Here is an 18,932-nt window from a genome sequence, read left to right as displayed (position 1 = left end):
ATCCAAATGACCATGGGCTTGCTTGATGGCGAGAGTTTGAGGTGGTGCATGATACAACTTGAACAGGCAAAGATGAGCTAAACTGTGACATGATGAAAGGCTTGAGATTACCGTGAGTATTTAGTTTCGTGACTATTTATCTACTTAAGTAATCTGAGAAAACCAACTGCACTGCATGGTTCTGGGGTAGATTCTGAAGTTTTGTCAAGGTGATAATAGTGAAGGTCCTAAACAGCACACGCATAGTCAAATTTAGGTCTCATTAAGAGGAAGCTTTAGCTCAGGGCCAACTCTAATTTCCTTATACAAATACATGCAAAATGCAGAAATGCTTTTATGAGACAACCTCTGCACTTATTTGATTAAAATTTATTGTATCTGAGAGAGAAAGTTAAACTTCAGGGACTGTAGAAAGGAAAATTTTGATTTAGGACCTCAATATTTTTTAAATGCCAAAATCGGTAAGTCTTAAAAAAAAACGAATGGAAAGCCGAACTTTATAAATCTGTAACTATGCACCAAAAATAGATATCCCAGTTCTGTAAACTGCATCTATTAGAGCATCTAAAGCAGACAACTTTGATATATAAATTTATGGATTACATGAAATTGTTACAATATTTATGAAGGTTTTGCAATAGTCCTAACAAATTAGTGGTATATTTCACAGCAGTGTATATTGTATCAATTTTGCTCGCTTTAAGTGTATTAGGTTCATTCAACAGAATTGTGAAATCGTTTTTCATTGCCGAGTTTGAGTTGCAAAATTGATATATTAGCCATTTGCAGATGAATCATATCTTGGAATCTTGTAGGAAACGTTGGGCGTTCACGATGCCCTCTAGTCAGCGTTCATTTTAAGGCAAGTGTTCTCTAGACCTGATATAACCCAACCTTACCTAACAATCTTGCAATTTTTATCAATTTTTGTATAGGATGAACAGAATAAACAAAAAATCCATTTGCTACAGTCACTAGATTTGAACTTTTTTTTTAAATGTAACAAGCCTCATCAAAATCGGTACAGTGGTTGCTGAGAAAGTATTTTTTTCCGTTCCCCATGTATTTAGATAGGAGCCCCCAAACTAAACTTTCCTCTTATAGCCTGATAGGCAAGCGGTCTGATGGAAGAGAGTGCTAGATTAAATGTTACGTTGCAGAGAATTAAGAAGGTGGTTAGCTTTGTAAATCACATGCATCATGTGAAGAACTCATGTTAGATATGATGACAAATAATGCTTAGGAATTCGTATGTATTTGCAGATGAAACTACAGTGTTGTAAATAACACATCTTGGCGCTCAGCAGCATTGCCAGCAATGAAAAGAAAATGGTGATATTTGTTATCAAAAACATTAGCCATTTGTTACACTAGGTTTTGACTTGATGAAGGCCAAATTGAAGGGAGTGAACTTAAAAGATATGTTGTTTATTGAAAAATAGGTGGCAGTCACCTGCAAAGAGTCTCATGCTTGAAGAAATGTTACCTGGCAAATCCTTGGCAAAAGGCCAAGGACTATGCCCTCAGGCATGACTGAAAGAACAGGACTAAAGGAGAAGATTTTTTGAAGTTAAGAAAAAGAGCATCAACCGATATGTTGACAGTAGCTATAAAGTAACGGTCGCTCTATGGAAATGTACGCGCACGTTTTCATGAAGTGGTCATGTTAGAGCTAATATTGTTAACAGCGCAAGTTGAGTAACAGAGGAAACACAGGAAACCTTGTTGATTTTCGTAAAAAAACTTAAGGGACGTTAGAAGTTTAACTACGTGGGAACAGATAACATGTTCCACTATTTTTGAGCAGACACTTGAAAGAGACATGGGGCGATAATTTTTGGATGAAGATGTGGTACCTGGATGAAGTTAACCCATGCCCACTCTCCAGTCGGGAAGCACCACTCCAGTTGATAGACACCACTGAAATATATGTGACAGGATGACACTGGTTACATTTTTAGAATTCTTCAATACTTTCGCGTTGATGCTGTCTATACCACTGGAAGGTGTCAGCGTTAATGAATTTATAATTTTGGCAATACAAACAGCGTAAAACGTCATTTCAGGCATGATCGAGTGATTCGTGGGAGGAGGATGCGGAAGTTCGGTCTCAGGTTTGCCAATAAAAACTGAACAGAAAGCCTTATTTAGTAGATGCATGACACAGTGCTCCGAAAGTAAAACCTTGTGCTTGTCTCACAGCAAAATGTTCAATGAACATGTACTAGTGATTAGATTTTCCAGAATTGTTGACATTTATATCTTAACATATCAGGTGAACTTAAGGAGTAAAATGACTGCGTAGCCTTGCCTGCATGATGATAGGAAGGTTCATCTGTGGCACAGTATGTGTCCCAACCAAACAGTGTATTCAATATCTTTGCAGACAAGAATTTAAGTTTTATTTCTTTTAATAAAGACACCTTCAATGCAACGTTAAACCACAGGGACGCTGATCGCACGCTGTTTGCGATGGTAGTGACACAGTTTCAGATTAGTTGCTATATTTTACTTTTATAGAGGCATCAGTAAGTTTTGACAAGGTGCAGAACAAAAACTGTCAAAAACCGTTCATTCATGGCACTGTATTTCCATTTACAAGGGCTGTTCAATAAAGACTTCCCATGACCCATTTCCTCTGGGCTTATGAGCACGAAAGTTGGCATATTTATTTCTCTTTGTACACTGCTCCCACCGAATGCCACACACTTCTGCCGATGTTTTATGCAGCTGTGGATACCACTCTTGTAGAGGTCCTCACATTGGCCTTGGAGCCATTACTTGACTTCGGTGATGAGCCTGCCATCATCAGGAAACTACCCGATTTTCAAAAATAAGTACAGGGTACGGAAAAGAATTTCACATCCACAGGAGCTTGCTTCCATTTGTGCAACATGCGAGTTGTAAACCAGAGAATTGTCTTGCAAGAGCAGGACGCCTTTTGACAGCATGCCACGCCTGATGGCTTCCCTTAATTTCGTCGACAAGTTAGCATAATAGGTCCCCATTACAGTGGCACCTATCTGCAGGAAATTTCTCATCACTACTCCTTGCTAATCCCAACAGCTGTCAGCATCACATTGCTAGATGAGGTTTCCAAGCATGTCCTTTAGGATGATAGTGAGTCGCACTGCTCTCGTTGTAGATTTTGTTTCTGGGTCATAATATTGAACTCATGTTCCATCCTGTGCAATCAATTTTGCAAAACAGTAATCTTGATTTTTAAATCATGTGGTCAAATGTTGATGGCTACAGTCACTCAGATCTCCTTGTCAAAACAGAACACAAGCTAGGAAACCAATGCACTGACACTTTTCGCATGGGCTGATGTTTCTGAGTAATATTTTATATAGATCCTACACTGATCTTCATTTTTTCAGCTAGTTCGTGAATTGCTATGCGGCGATCTTCTGATATTGCGGCCTCCATTTTTGTTACAGTGCCCCCATCAATAGCTAAACAAGGTCGACTGGGAATCGTTGCCGTTTTAACTAAATTTCGTCCAGGTTTGAACTGCTGACGCCAGTACTTAATGACGTCATACGATGGAGTATTTGCTCCATACACTGTCATTTCTTGAAAATTTTGCTAAGGTGTGTTGCACTTGAGAAAGAGAAACTTGATAACTGCCTTATGCTCCATTGGCTCCAGACTTTCAGGCCTGTAAAACTAAAATATCTATTAGGAAAAAGCTGAATGTTTTTTTTTCTGACCTATAAATATGCACGTCTAGCACTGTGTGACATTTCATTTATGGACGCCTATGTAAAGTGGGTCAGGGAAAATCTTCATTGAACGACACCTGCATCATATAGCATTATTGGAGCACTCAGACAAAAATTTTGGATTTTCGTTTTTTCTGTTGTAATAAGTAGCTAATGACCCAGTTATCCCAGCACGAAACGACATTTGCTTCAGCGCGCGATGGTTAATTGTTTAGAGCTTGTTTATAGCGACCAGTCCAAGTTTTGATTTCAGACAGCGAGAGGGGACGGTAGGTTTGTAACACAGCTGGTCACGCGAGTCCAGCAGTGACAATTTACTGCAGATGAGAGTCGCCGCCATGCTAGACATGGCCAATCACTTTTAGGTGCAGGCAGCTCCAAACCAACTGCCGTTCCCACGTGGCAACCCAGCTGGAATGATTGCTTTGCATTCAGCAGCTGCCGATAGGCGGTGACACATGTCCATGCTAGTGCTGTCTTGGCAACAGCTGGCTTACCCGCACATGAAGGCATATTCACATTTTTTCGCTCAATTAAAAAACAGGTAAGAGTGTCAAGTGTTACACTGATCTGTACGGACAATAAAATGTAATTTCTCTGCAAATTTTGAGTAAGGCAAAGCAGAGGTAAGCATAAAATAAATGTTTTTCTACACTCAAAATGAGGTGAACAAATGCAGCTGCTCTTCAGCGGGGTCCACTCCTTGTATCCAGTGGCACACGAACTCCGTCCACTTCTGCCGCTGAGGGCCCATCATGGGGAAACCTACGCATGACTAAACCCAGTCTTGAATGTGTCGGGCAGAAGTCAACGACGCAGTATGCACTCGAAATTGGACTGTACTCATGTTTCATGCATGGTCAGTGCAGTACAGTTAGAGCAGATAGTGTGGGAAATCTCAACGAGCACGACAAAAACTGTTGCTGTGACACAGATAACATCCCACCACTACTAACAACCGAGCAAGACTGGGAGAGTGGCAATCACGGGCTAGGTCATGAGATGAGCAAGAGCACATACAAGGAGCATAGTAGACAACAGAAACCCGTGATGCAGCACTGTTGTTATTCTCTGGTAGGTTTACAAACCTACCTTGTTGATGTCAATGTCACGAGGTGCTGCGCTTTGCAGTTTTCTGCATGCACATACTTTAAAACTGATTTTAAATAAGCTACATTCACCGTTGATATTTCGTAGATGCTGTGTGTGTGTGTCCACAAAAATTGATCTTCCAAGTTATCTCGATTAAAAATTTCGTGTTAGTACTCGTTTAAAAATATAATAGCTTTCTGGGGTTAGGTAGGTAGCACTGACATGCAATATGAATAACAGTGTGGTCACTTATTGGCCTCATGCGCAAACAATGGTGATGCTGCGAATGGTGCTCCGGTGACCTCAGCTGCGCGACTCCCCTTTATCGTCTGCTACTCTCCAGCTAGAATAGCTGCATTTTCATTCGTTTTCTCATGCTCTGACTGCGTGCTCACATAGTACGCCACTCTCCAGTAACTACCTGTACTTTTCCTAATGTTGGTTTTGTAATAGCCAGCATTAAAAGAACAACAATCTCTATATATTTACTGTATCTTCCACATAACCAACTGACGTGATAGCCCAGTGGCTATGACGTGCTGCTGAGCTCGAAATCGCGGATTCGATCCCGCCCGTGGCAGCCGCATTTCGATGGGAATGAAATGCAAAAATGCTCATGTACTATGATTTAGGTGCAAGAACTCCTGATTATGAGAAGGAAACTTAGATGAACAAAAACAGACCGGAGGGCATACGGCAATCCATTACTAAATCCTGACTAGGAGCTTACCACTGTCGTTAAAAAAGGTCCTTGGATTCTACGAGTACGAATGTATGGAGCAGAAACTTGGAGTTTAACAAAGAAGCTCGAGAACAAGTTGAGGACCGCGCAAAGAGTGATGGAACGAAAAATTTTAGGCATAACGTTAAGAGATTTGAAGAGAGCGATGTGGATCAGAGAGAAAACGGGGGTAGCCTATATTCTAGTTGACATCAAGAGAAATAACTGGAGCTAGGCAGGCCATGTAATGCGTAGGGCAGGTAACCAATGGACCATCAGAGTTAAAGAACGGGTGCCATGGGAAGGGATGTGCCGTCGAGGACAGCAGAAAATTAGGTGGGGTGATGAAATTAGGAAATTTGCAGGTGGAAGTTGCAATCAGCTAGCACAAGACAGAGGTAATTGGGGATTGTTAGGGGAAGCCTTCGTCCTGCAGTGGGCATAAAAATAGGCTGATGATGATGACGAAAGAACCCCAGGTGGTTAAAATTAATCCGGAGTCCTCTGCTATGGCGTGTCCTTATAATCATATTGTGCTTTTGGCGCATAAAACTCCATAATGTAATTTTTACATTTTTTTCCCATATAAACAAAGCCGTCGCTGTCTAGGACACGGCCTCATGACTCAGTCATGAACCACCATCACGCCGAGCGAGTAAACTAATGGCATGTCCCATATTTGTGATCAGAGAAAAACAAGACGTGCAGAATTTACCTTCACAGAAGGCAAACATCTTTTCAAATGGCCTTTCATATGAAAGCGGTGCATCGTCGTTGTCATTTGCGCTTCACAGGCCATGGATAACAAGCATACAGAGGTGGTAATCTCAAGTGATCACATTTAGAGGTACAGTCGAGTCCCACGAAATTCACGGGACGCACAAAAAATTTCGTTGTGGCAGAACTTCATTGACGCAAAATTGGTATGCATTATGTACGCCAAACGGCAAAGCCGCGAACGAAACCGAAACCATCGTCTGGGAAATCTTCGCGATGGCGGGGCGGGGGGGGGGGGCAAAGGTTGAGACGTACCGAAGGTAGTCGATAAAGTGTCAACTCCACGAGAGAATGCATTTCGCGCCGCTGTTACAGCATTTTTCGTACATTGCGGCCGACGCGTAACCCAACGCGCATGCCCCGCCTATTGCGAAACACTCATTTTGCGGCACATGCACCGTCGCAATGAAGCGGTTTGAATTATCACAATTTCACTGCATATTTACGACAAAGTAGGCAAGCTTGGCAAGCTTGCGCTTACCGGAAGTTTTATTTACAGAAGTAGGTCAGCCTGGATTTCTTTCGCTTCACGGCAAGCAAAGGCGTTACGAGAGTCTCAGAGTCCATTAATAGAGCCATCGCAATTGCCGTGGGTTCTGGTAACTTTTCTGATGAGGTGAAAAGGGTCCATTACTTTCAACGCAGTCGCCGGAGTCGGTGGTGTGTCAAGCGGATAGTCATTTTCCCCAGACGAGACGTTAGCATCTTGTTGACAACAGCGGCTGCGGCACGGCCGCTATCTTGAAAGCAATTTGCGACGTGCACAAAGTGAGCGCCTGCGCGGGTCTCATCTTTAAAGCGATCTGCGATGTGGGCAAATTGCAACTAGTGCCGGTAGAGTCGTGTGCGCTGTGCTTTCGACGTTTAGTTCGCGGTGAAGCGAGAGACGGCACGGAGGTCAGTTCGCTCACTGCTATTGCCGCGTCTCACTCCAGGGTGTTGACACGCACTTTCCACGGTCATCGAGCGAGATGTGTTCATGTTTACCTGTGCGCGTGTGACACCGTGCCCGGTAATTTAGTTAGCGAATGTTTACAAGTTTATACCGCCAATAAAACTACTATCCTTAGTTCGTATTGCTGTCTACTAATCTGCTATCGCAATCGATGCTTGGCCTTTCGAGTAAAACTGCGAGGTTTTTTCCTTCCGCTTTCTGCAACGGCGATCATATGTGCCTTCTCCTCGAGAGAGAGATATTTACGCTTCTTCGATGGCGTAGCCATTTCGACCGTACACAGACAATAGAAAATGGCAGCGATTGTGGTGATCCCCTGCAGTGTCCCGTAGACGCGTGATGACCACGCGTGGCTATGGATTGCAGTGGCTTAAACCGGTACTTTGAATTTGATTTCGTTCGCGAAAACCTCATTCAAGTGGACATACAATCGTCACAGCTTTGGAAGAGCCTTCTAATTTGACTACTCGGCAGTTTCAATTGCAATTCAGTCCCAGTTTCGTTCTCGAAAAGTTCGTTGAAGCAAAAATAATGAATAAAACACCTTCGTCATGAAGGAACTTTTTTTTGTATTACTTTCCATGGGCAGCTGACGGGGAATCGGAAAATCTTCGTTGTGGCAGAAATTTCGTTGTAGCGGCATTCGTTGTAGGGGGATTCAACTGTACTACTACTGCTTTTGGACTTGTCAAAGTATGCATCTGACAGCGTTCATGGCACTGTGTACAGATAGCAAGCTTGGCACGGCACCAGAAACGCTGGTGGCTGATTACGTGAGCACATCTGATGCAGAGTCACGCAAAATCTCACAAAAGTGATAGTATTTGTGATAAAGAGGTGAGAATTTATTGGCCGGAAATACCACTCAAGATCGTAGTCGAGTACAAAATGAAACGACAGCAACCTTCACTAAATCGTGCTCCGTCGCCATTTTATGATGGGGATGGCCCTGCATTTGACAGCTCTCAAAGTAGGCTGTTGCCAACGCCGCGAATGCAGTTTTGATTTTGGATCCAACTGTAACGCGCAGACAATTTTAGGTCTTGGTTTCTTCAAATCAGTATATTGAACATGCCAAGCACAGAGGCCACAACAGAACACTTCCACTGCCATGTTTCGCTGTTGCAAGGTGATATTGAGGAACAAACCAGGTGCCTTTAGGGTGTTGCACGTATTAAATCCTGTCACTTTAAACAAAAGGAATTGGTATTCATCCAACCACACAACTCTATTCCACCGCTGACCAGTCCAGCTTAGATGCAGTTTAGCCCACTTCCCTCCAATGGCCCAGTTCTTGCTGATGAATGTCTTCTTAGCCGGACGGCAGGAATTCGGCCCAGCAGCTAGCAGATGTTCACCGTCCATGGGGCAACAGAGATATGTTGCCCCAGCACCAAATTATTTACAATTTCCACTGCTGACAAACGAAGGTTAAAACACCTTGCTCTACAATGGCTCTACCATCAAGGTGTGACATCAAACTGAGTCGACCAAAATAAACGCAACAAGAAACACCTCCCCTTAGTTTGTACCTTTGCAGTACGACCTGTAGCTGCGGACAACTGCATTTCAAATGCTTTCCATAACATTCCGCCTGCCTCCTACATATCCCATTACTAACAAAAATGAAGTATTTGTGAAATATGTAAGCATGTAAAAGCATCAACATGCACTAATTTTGCACTAATCGGCAACAATACATTCAACTGTCACTGCCATGAAATCAGAACACGGAAAACTTCAAAATGGAGCACTGATGCAGAATTGGCGCCTTGGTGGTGGAAGTGAAAACCCATCAGATCAAGATGTCATAAAAACACCATATGTGAAATACTGGAACTAGGCTTCTCCACACTATTAGGTTGCCCAACACAAGATGGCTAACCACCCGCTCATGGCACTTGAGCCCAGGGCAGGCTTGCAGGTGAGTATGTAGTAAGGAAGAGATGGCGGCAAAGATAGCAGCACCAGCTCACACACTCCTGCTTTATTTCCACATTAAGAGCGACATCTGCCATCTTGTGTAGATCAAACTATGATGTGCAGGGAAGCGCACTTGCAGGATTTCGCATATCTCCCATTCTTGAAATTTCGATTCATTAAAAATTCGTCTTACCCGGAAACACACTGTATATTAATTGATTGAATAACTTTTATTGTTTCAGTCCTGCAGAACGTGTATTAGCATGTCGCGGGCCGCTCCCACATCGGGACCGACAGGCCTAGCCTGCCGGCCGCATCGTGGGCCTGCTGGACAGCCCAACGTTGCTCAGCCAGGAGTGGGCTGTGGAGAGCCGCCTCCCACCTAGCTGAGCTGAGGTCAGAGCTTGCTATGAAGATACATCCCCAGAGCATGTGCGAAAGTGTTGATCTATTCCCGCAAGCAGGGCACGCATCATCAGTGTGAATCTCCGGATATATCGCATGTAACGTGAACAGATTGGGATAGGTCTCTGTCTGCAAAAGTCTGAATGTTGGTGCCTGAGGCCTGGTGAGCTTGGGATGAGGAGGAGGGTATTGTCGCCGCGAAATATAGAAGTGTTTAATAAGTTCATTATAAGTGGCGGGCGCGTCCCTACCATCCGTAACTCTCTCCTCGGCCGTTACAGCGCCAGCGCGGTCAGTCAGTGCGCGCGCGGCAGCGTGGGCCGTCTCATTGAGGTTCGTGGTGACACCCACCATGTGCCCAACGTGGGCTGGGAACCAAGTAAGCAAGTGATGCTTGATTCTATCCGGACCTGCCTTTTGAAGCAGCGCAAAGGCCTGTTCTGAGATCACTCCACATTGAAATGCCCTAATGGCAAACAGTGGGTCACTGTAGATGACGTCGCTGCTGTCATCAAGCATCGCCAAGGCAATGGCCACCTGCTCGGCTATCGCCGGATCTCCGGTTCGTACAGATGCACAGTTCGTGAGTCGCTGTTTGGAATCCACCACTACCGCAGAAAAGGAGCACTCCTTCCAATATGCAGCCGCGTCAACAAAGCAGGCTCTACGCCCCTCTGCCTGGAACTGTTTGAGTATGGCGGAAGCTCATGCTTTCCTTCTATCCTTGTTATATTCAGGATGTACATTTCTTGGTATCGGCGATACGGAGATCAAATCTCGTATGTCCCATGGTAACTGGCATTTTCTTGGTGCCTCTGCAGATGGTGGGTAGCCGAGCTCTTGTAATATCCTCCTACCGGCGGCGGTCGTGGAGAGTCTGGCAAGTTGCGCTCTTTCCTGAGCCTCTGCAATCTCCTCTACGAGTGTTGTGGACGCCTAGCTGGAGGAGACGATTAGTGTTGGTGAAGATCGGTATGCCCAGGGCTCGCTTTGTGATCTTCCTGAGCAACGTGTTTAGCTTGTTCCTCTCTGCTCTTTGCCATCGGTGCATAGCCGCCACATAGGCAAAGTGGCAAAGCACAAAGGCGTTAATCAACCGTAACGGATTGTCTTCTTTAAGGCCATGATGGCAGTTAGCCACCCTTCGGATGAGACGTACTGCGTTCTCCGTCTTGGTCGTGAGCTTGCTTATCGTTTGCGCGTTAACTACTGCATATACCTGCTATTTTATTTTTTTAGCTGCACCAAGTTTTTGAAGTTAGCGCAATATAAATCATGGTGACGTTATTGCCACCATTACAGTGTATACAGTCGATGACAATCTAAGAATTACAAACAAGCTCCACCCACAAAAATGCAGTGCACCTGCCCTTCACCTCTAAAAGACAGCCAAGCCAGCTGGAGTCTGCTCGCAGCTTAATGACTTTGCTCTGCTGATGTAAATGCTGGGCTAATTGGAAAATAAAAGCTCACTATTTCAAGCTAAATTATCATCTTTGGCTCACCCATAAAATTTGTCCCAGACATTTATGTTTCATCCTGAAACCAATCACACAATACCACTTAACGTCAAGGAAATAGCTAACCTTATAGGTTGTATATAATTTGTGTATAGTTGTGAGTGGACTCAGAGGTGAAAGATAAGTACACTGCGTTTTTGTGGGTGGAGTTTGTAATTTTTAAGTTGTCGATGACTACAGAATAGCAGCCTCTAGATAAGGAGTAATTTGCACAGGTATGTGCATAATTAACAAAGTTACCGTAAAATACCGATCAAATGCCCCCACCCGTGCAAGCGCCCCCCTCCCATAATCTGAGGATTTCGAGTTATCGTGCACTACCAAACAAGCCCCCAGCCTCCAATTTTATGGCAACTTGTCTCGAAACTATCGAAACCAAAACCATGCCAGAAACCGTGCTTCTGGCTACGTTCTTGTCTAATCCAAAATCCAATCCAAGAACGGGCCTCCCATACCGACGCTGGCAACATTGACGCTGGCAACGCTCGCCATTTTATCATTGTTGTTTTACAGTGCCAAACGTGGCTGTGACTTCGCGACATGCATTCATACACAGTGAAAAAGAAAATCGAAGTCGTGGAATGGCATCGCCACAATGCAAAGAATGTGCACGCGACAGCTCACCACTTCAGTGTAGATAGAAAGAGAATCTGTGAGTGGGAGAAGTATGAGACTTTGCTGTAGCAGAACTTTGGCAAGGCCAAGCTTCGGCGGAAGTTGAGCAATGGAGTGCCGGTGTTCAGCGAAGAAATGGATGACGCTCTTTTTGAATTTCTCGAATGGGAAAGAAGCGCAGGGCATGCTGTAAGTAACAGACTTCTCTCTGAAGAAACTGTTAAAATAGCGCACAGCTTGCAGCTCGGAAATTTTGTTGCATCCAGCCAATACATCAAGAGATGGAAACAGCGGTTCGGCGTTACAATGTGCCATGCCCCCAACGAAAGCCAGAAGATACCCGAAGATTTCTCGGAGGCAGCAAAGGTTTTTCACTCTGCCGTGAATGCTCTCCGGACACGCCACGAGTACACCTTGTTCAACACTTCAAATGAAATGACCGGACGATGGTCAGAATGGACTCTCCGGCAAACAGGACAAACAACGTGGTCGGCGAGAGCACTGTGCAAATAGCGAACACTGGTTGCGCCCGGAGGGGCTTCACGGTTGCATTGGCAGCATGCACAAGTGATCACAAGCTCCCAGCTTTTGTAATACAAAAGGAACCGAGCAGAAGAATTCCACCCAAGGCGTTCATGAGTCTTCGCATACCAGGTGTGTGAGGACCTTTGTGCACCAGGTTCTTTTTGTAGCGTTAACTACACTGGCCTAGCCAAGCCCGTTTCGCGCGGCACATCAAGAGCCGTGCTGCGCATGCGCAAGGATCAGTGATGTCACACGGCTTGCGCACCGGAGCCACCGGAGCCGGCACCTCTCGCGCGCGGCGGCGGCAGAGTGCGCCGCTGCCGCGCGCGCGACTCACCGCCACGGTGTGCGCATTCCAGAGGAGTGATGTCGTAGCCTCCACCACGCAGTCGTAGCCCACATCGACGTCGTAGCCCACACTCACCACGGTGTGCGCGCGACTCACCGCCGCCAGTCTGCGCATTCCAGAGGAGTGACGTCGTAGCCGTGGTAGACGCACTGGCGCCGGCGCTCGCTCGCTGTGCAGTCTAAAGCCCCTTGCCGTCTGACACTGCGCTGGAACCGCTGCGCTTCTGACTGGCGTTTGCCAGTGTGGTATAGCCATGGAGAAGGAGAGCGCAAATGCTGCTGAACAGCGCAGAAGAACGGAGAAGCTTGAAGTAGTTGCCTGGCAATTAGCGGTTGAGCGTAGGAGGAATGAACAGAAGAAGGCTAAACGTGCTGCGGAGACACTGGAGTAAAGGGACGAACGTCTAGCAAAGCGGCGTCGCCAGGACGCTGAGCGACGTGCCCGACCACCCCTGCAGCAACAACAAAACGCCGTCGATGACGTCAAGGCTCGCCGATCGACTGAATATACTGTGAAACTCAGCGAAAGCGCCAGTGCAACTCGGACCTTCCAGACGGACTTCGTAAACAATCCGTTTGGATATGTGTGCGACGTGTGCAAAAGACTATGGCCCATGAAAGACTTGACGCCGCTGAGTAGTGCCATGCGTGAAACGTTGAGTTTAGCGGCGGTGCCTCAGTGGGCTGAAACCGTGGCGCGGGTTTGTGCAACGTGCAAGAACTTTCTCGTTAAGCAGAAGATTCCACTCTTTAGCGTTACCAATGGGTATCGTTACCCGGCCATGCCAGCAGGTCTACCGGTTCTGAACGATGTGGCCGACTTAGCTTACGCTACGTATATCCTGGCATAGCCGAGCTAAGCCACTGCTAATTTTATTGCTTGCTTTCAAAGCAGAAAGAAAGGATAATGGAGATGCTCGGTCACAGTGATTTCCGCTAACTTATTTTTTATTTTTGTAGCCAATGTCCGCGTCACCACATCAAAAAATGGATGGACGACGTCAGACAAGCTGCAGGAGTGGCTGACCAGGGTGTGGGGGCCGAACAGCGATGACGTGCAGCAACTACTTGTGCTCGATCAGGCACCCATCCACAAGAAGCAGGCAACAAAGGACGCCTTAGAGCAGCGGGACACAGACGTGCCTGCAGGCTGCACAAGCCTATTGCAGCCAGCTGACGTGTTCTGGAATAGGCCATTTAAGGCCAACCTTCGGCGTGCGTGGGAAATGTTCATAAGAAAAGAGGACAGAACCCCGAAAGGCAATTTAAGAAAGCCATCGCGACAGGATGCCCTCGACTTTGTGACAGAGGCATGGGCCGCTGTCACGGAAGAGACAGTCGCGTGCTCCTTTAAAAGGATGCGGCATTGCCAACACGCTCGATGGTTCCGAGGATGGTCAGCTGCATGACCGCCTTTGTGACATCGGCGCCGTGGCACCAGAACTTCGTGAAGGCTTGCAGACAGAGTGCCTGGGCCTCATTTTCAGATCAGACTCGGAAGACTCATTTGACGGCTTCGAAAGCGATTAGAATGAATGCCCTGCAATAAAGTTTTTAGTTCCAGTGCACTTTGTGTGTGTCTTCCTTTTCTTTCTGTCCATCCCCATCTAACAAAACATTTTCCAAACTTTTCTTGCTGTCTGGGGGGGGGGGGGGGGGGGGTAACATTCTTGGCCGCTACCTTGAATTTTGTGGCAGTTCCAAACAAGAGCCCCCTTCCCACCATTCCCTGCATTATCCTCACGTCGAGGGGGGGTGCTTGATCGGTATTTTACGGTACATTAATTAACATAACTATTGATCTAAGATGGCTAAAGCAAATGAGCAGTCTGTAGCCTGTCCTCAAAATTATCTAGCTGAGTGGAAAGATTTTCAATGAACAAGCTCCTGTAAGAGGTAAGCGAAAGAATATTTCGCATTCGAAAGTGAAACTGATATGACTACGACAACAGTATTGCAGTCCTGCTTTTTGTCTTGCTGGCACTGTCATCATTTGCAAGGACCCATGAGAAGATGCCTTGCAGATTGCGTTTTTCTTGTAGCAACAGTGCAATTGTCGTCTTGACGCGGGTGGTTGCACAAAATCTACACCATCATTCCCTCTTGCATCCATTGTGCAGCATAGCAAGTTTGTGGCAGCACGTGCTCCCTGCTATACTGGCATTAAAATTCTAAACTGCTTACCGTATAAAGAAGAAAAAAATTAAGTGAATAAAACCACGAAAGCGGACAGCCTGCAACGCAACGGCTTGCAGGGCCATGCCATTGGTAACGACAGCAGCATGATGAAAGGTGGGGGCCAGTGACGTCGACGTGATAGGCACTCCTTTTCTGAGTCAGTTTTGTTTTCAGAGAGCCTTCGAATGTTAAATATTCGCATAGCTCTAACAGGAGCTCATTAAAAAAAAAATTCCTCACTCTCCTAGATAATGTAAAGAACGATCTATAGTCAGGAAATTAATATAGCTTCGTTATTTATGCGCATAAGTATGCAAATTACTCCTTATCTACAGGCTGCCTACATGGACACTCAATGGTGACAATATCATCGTGATTTATATTGCTCTAACATAAAAAATTCACTGCAGTAAAAATACACGGCATAAACGTTACAAGCTCACGCCTGATACGAATTTCAGGATGATACAAAAGTCCTGGCACATGTCCATTAGCTTACAACATGACAAATTTCGGATGTTCTGAACAGCTTTTCGTATGGTGGCAGATGATACAAACAACCAAGCCACTGCACTATCCCCAGCAGAGCCGGTGAGGAGGTGTCAGCGCAACAGTAGCGCCAGGCACTAGCCGCTGTCAGGCCGGCAGAGCAACAACGCCGATGCGCCAGTCGCATTCCTGCTGCCAGGGCAACCTATGTCACTTCGCCTTGACTCCGCCCTCGCAAGATTATGATCGAAGCGGGCAGCCTCGGAGCTGCCCAGTCATTATACAAGCTGTATAGGAGTGTTCCAGTAAACTTGTACCAGAGCCCGCTAAACTCCATACATGTGCCGTCTTGGCAGCCGGCATACGGTAACACTCGTGGTATACAGTAACGCTGTTAAAATTGTCTACCAAAATGTCGGCATCGGAACAGGCAAAATACGCAGCTCGCTGCTGCCAAAAAATATGTGCGAAACTAGCACACCAGTGATTCAACGCTTCATCAGCGAATAGATGCGCTCCCTGCCTGCCACGTGACTACAGAAACAAATCGTGATGTTAATTTTCCTTTTTTGCGCTCGCTTTCTCTTTTCTTTTTTACTTTATTCTCTGCATGCAGAAATTTGATGCTGCGGCTATCTGAAGCTCCGATCTCGCATGCATGGGGTTACTATACTGACGCTAGAGGAAAATCAAAGCGAAAAAAGCGGCAACCACAAGAACACCGGCATGTTTTTACCTCTCATTTTCATAACGGTAAAAATAATCAAAATATGATGCAAAAACAGGCATTTACATGTAGCTCGTATGTATGGACAATGTGTAAAGTTCATTTATATATATATATATATATATATATATATATATATATATATATATATTCAGTCTGTATATTTTTGACAGATATCCAATGGCTATTTATAAAATTTTGATATAAAATTTACGATGCATGAAAGGATGTGTTTGCAGGCGCCTGAACTAGATGGTGCAACCATACAGAGAGAGACTCGGGATTGCGTTGATTGCGCATCTTGTCTGAATCACATCTTGTTATCTACACCTGCGCGCCTGCACAGAGTAGCAACATGGCGGCGCCTTTGCGGTTACCGATTTCAATGCATGAGCGCTATGGGAAGCTTTTTCTCGAGACTTGGTTATACAAACTCTGTGCTTCTCATGTTTCAACGATACAAGACAGCGGTGCTGTGTCAAGGGAAGGCCGCGTGATCAGTAGTGCGATAGCACCTCTAGAAGCCAGATTATCTTTCCGATTTCGAAGACCACACACTAAAAAAGTACAATCTTCTAAAATTCTGCTGTGTATTTTGTTGTAATATTCCGCCACGAAATAAAGGAAAGCCCTTAGGATTACGAAAAAAAATTTTGAGAGTAGAAAATTTTGACCATTGCCAGATTTTTTTAAAACGTTTTAGGGTGATATGAATTTTTGGTGCTGTCCCAAGAGATTCGCATCACTGAGATTCTACTGTATGCACACCGGATGCAAGCTCCGACAAACTGGCTTATACAGCAGAGAATGCTCACAGCCAAAGCAATGCCAGTGAATGCACCTTCGTTATGCGTAATCAGACAATACATCACAAGAAAACCTGTACATATAATGTCAGCTTTGAATTTCTTATACCGTCAACTCCCATTAATTCAACCTTTGTAGGACAACAAGATTAGGATGAATTATTCGAAAGGTTGAATTAACAAATGGCAGCACAATGAAACGAATTCAAATCTTTTTGTATTGCTTTAAGTAGACTGTCTTCATACACTACTTTATTAGAGTATTACAATAACTATACATGTCATAGTCAGTCAGTGGTCCACAGACCGCAACATTGTCGTCAGCACTGAAAAATCCTGAAAAGAGACTTCGCCCCGGGCCCAGCGCAAGTCATCATGATCACTCTAGGGCACGTTGCTGCCATCACCGTCGTCGCCTAGGGAAGCAGTAGCACCATCTGCTGAATTTCTTGTTTTAAAGCTTTTAGTAATCGCTATGTGCATCATGGGGTTGCCGGTGGCGGTCGAATTAACAGAGGCCACATGCTTTCGAGTTCAAACTAAATGAGTTGTCCTTCCAAAGCAATTTACGATTTCTCACCAGGATTTTCCAGCGGGTTCAAATTAGGTGAGAAGTCGAATAGCCGAGGACGAATTAATGGGAGTCGACAGTATTTCTTATACCATATTTATTCGAATCTAGGCCGACTTTTTTTTTTCAAATAATCATATACGAAACTCTAGGGTCAGCTTAGATTCACGGATTTTAAAAAATGCACCAATTTTTAACTGAAACTGATAACTATGGTGCATAGTTAGCGGCATCTAGAAAAGTCAGTATCGCAGCCGCTACTAGCCGCACCAGTAGCAAACTGAAGGACACGAGGGACGTCGACATTTTGACGTTGTATCGGTAGTATCGGTATGGTGTAGCATCGGCGCACGGCATGGCGTTATCGTAATGGCACCAAACAGACGATGCCACTATGGTGCCGCTAACTCCAATCTAACGCGCACTTTTGCCACGACACTAAATCTGCGTTACCACATAGCCGTCAGCATTTCAAAATGGCCGCCTCGCAAGCGCGTCGAGCCTAGCTACTCTCTAGCCTAGCTTCCGTAGCTTCCTCCGTGTGCTGCAGTACACGTGCTTAGACGTCTACCGTCTGTCTTCATGTTCTCTGCGTCTGCTCTATCAGCATGAAGTACTGAGTTCATCATGATGCCGCATTTAGAAGGATCGTGATCGTGTGTGCGGAGACGGACGGAAATCGGGCCGCATCACGGGCATTCGACGAATCCGAAACTTGCGTTTGGGACTGGCGCAAACAGAAGGAGAGGATTTTCGCCAGCAAAGCAATGCGGAACAGTTTCAGTGGACCTAAGCAGGATGTAATCTGCGACGATCCACTTCGGCGATACGATCGCCTTCGCTCTATCTTGAAAGCCATCTGCAACGGGGAAAGTCAGCCGCACGCCATGTTTTCACCGCTTATCAGTTGCCGTGTAAACTTGCAAACATTCTCTTACTAAATAAATTAACAAGCACGGTGTCATGCGCGCACAAACAAACTGAAGTCCCTAGATTTCCTGCTCTTTTTTAAGTAGCGCCATCTACTCCGTTGGCCATCATTAACTTCCTAGATAGCATTGCGTTGAAGCGAGAGGCATGCTAGCACGAAGGTCAGTTCGCTCGCCGCGCTTCGTCCCTCCAGCGTTTTGACAGTTCGTTTCCGCGGTCAGCGAGTGAGATGTGTTCGTGTTTGCTTTGAAGTCCCTAGATATTTTTTTGCTTTCTTTAAGTAGCGACAAGCTTTAAAGCACCGCGGTCGAAACTCATTGGGCGGTGCTCATTCCAGCAGCCATGTTCTTCCTAACGCTGTTCACCCGCATTCACTTGCACGCTGCTGCGAGCAGTGTAGATAGCAGCGGCCGTTGATGGTCACAAGCTATCTAGGAAGATAATGATGGCCAACGAGTAGATGTCGCTACTTTAAAAAGAGCAGGAAATCTAGGGACTTCAGCTTGCTTGTGCGCGCGTGACACCGTGCTTGTTAATTTATTTAGTAAGCGAATGTTTGCAAGTTTACACGGTCGATAAAACTGCTATCCTTACTTCGTATAACGGTCTACTAATTTGATATCGC

General features: G+C 45.4%; 1 protein-coding gene across 5 annotated transcripts in view; it reads right to left on the bottom strand.

Annotated features, from left to right (window-relative positions):
* Positions 1–18,932, bottom strand: part of LOC119437396 (protein zer-1 homolog) — a 166,690-nt gene that overhangs the window by 29,075 nt on the left and 118,683 nt on the right. For 2 of the 5 annotated variants that reach the window (XR_007465025.1, XM_049660495.1), the window contains one exon: positions 1,857–1,920. The exons of the other annotated variants lie outside the window; for them this stretch is intronic. Coding sequence is in view for 1 of the 2 variants with exons in the window: in XM_049660495.1 (XP_049516452.1) it covers positions 1,857–1,920 (64 nt within the window). In the remaining variant the exon portion in view is untranslated. The remainder of the gene's footprint in view (positions 1–1,856; positions 1,921–18,932) is intronic. 5 annotated transcript variants of the gene reach the window in all.

The sequence above is a fragment of the Dermacentor silvarum genome, chromosome 1 (assembly GCF_013339745.2).
Source record: "Dermacentor silvarum isolate Dsil-2018 chromosome 1, BIME_Dsil_1.4, whole genome shotgun sequence".
NCBI lineage: Eukaryota > Metazoa > Arthropoda > Arachnida > Ixodida > Ixodidae > Dermacentor > Dermacentor silvarum.
This window is presented reverse-complemented; position numbering and strand designations above follow the sequence as displayed.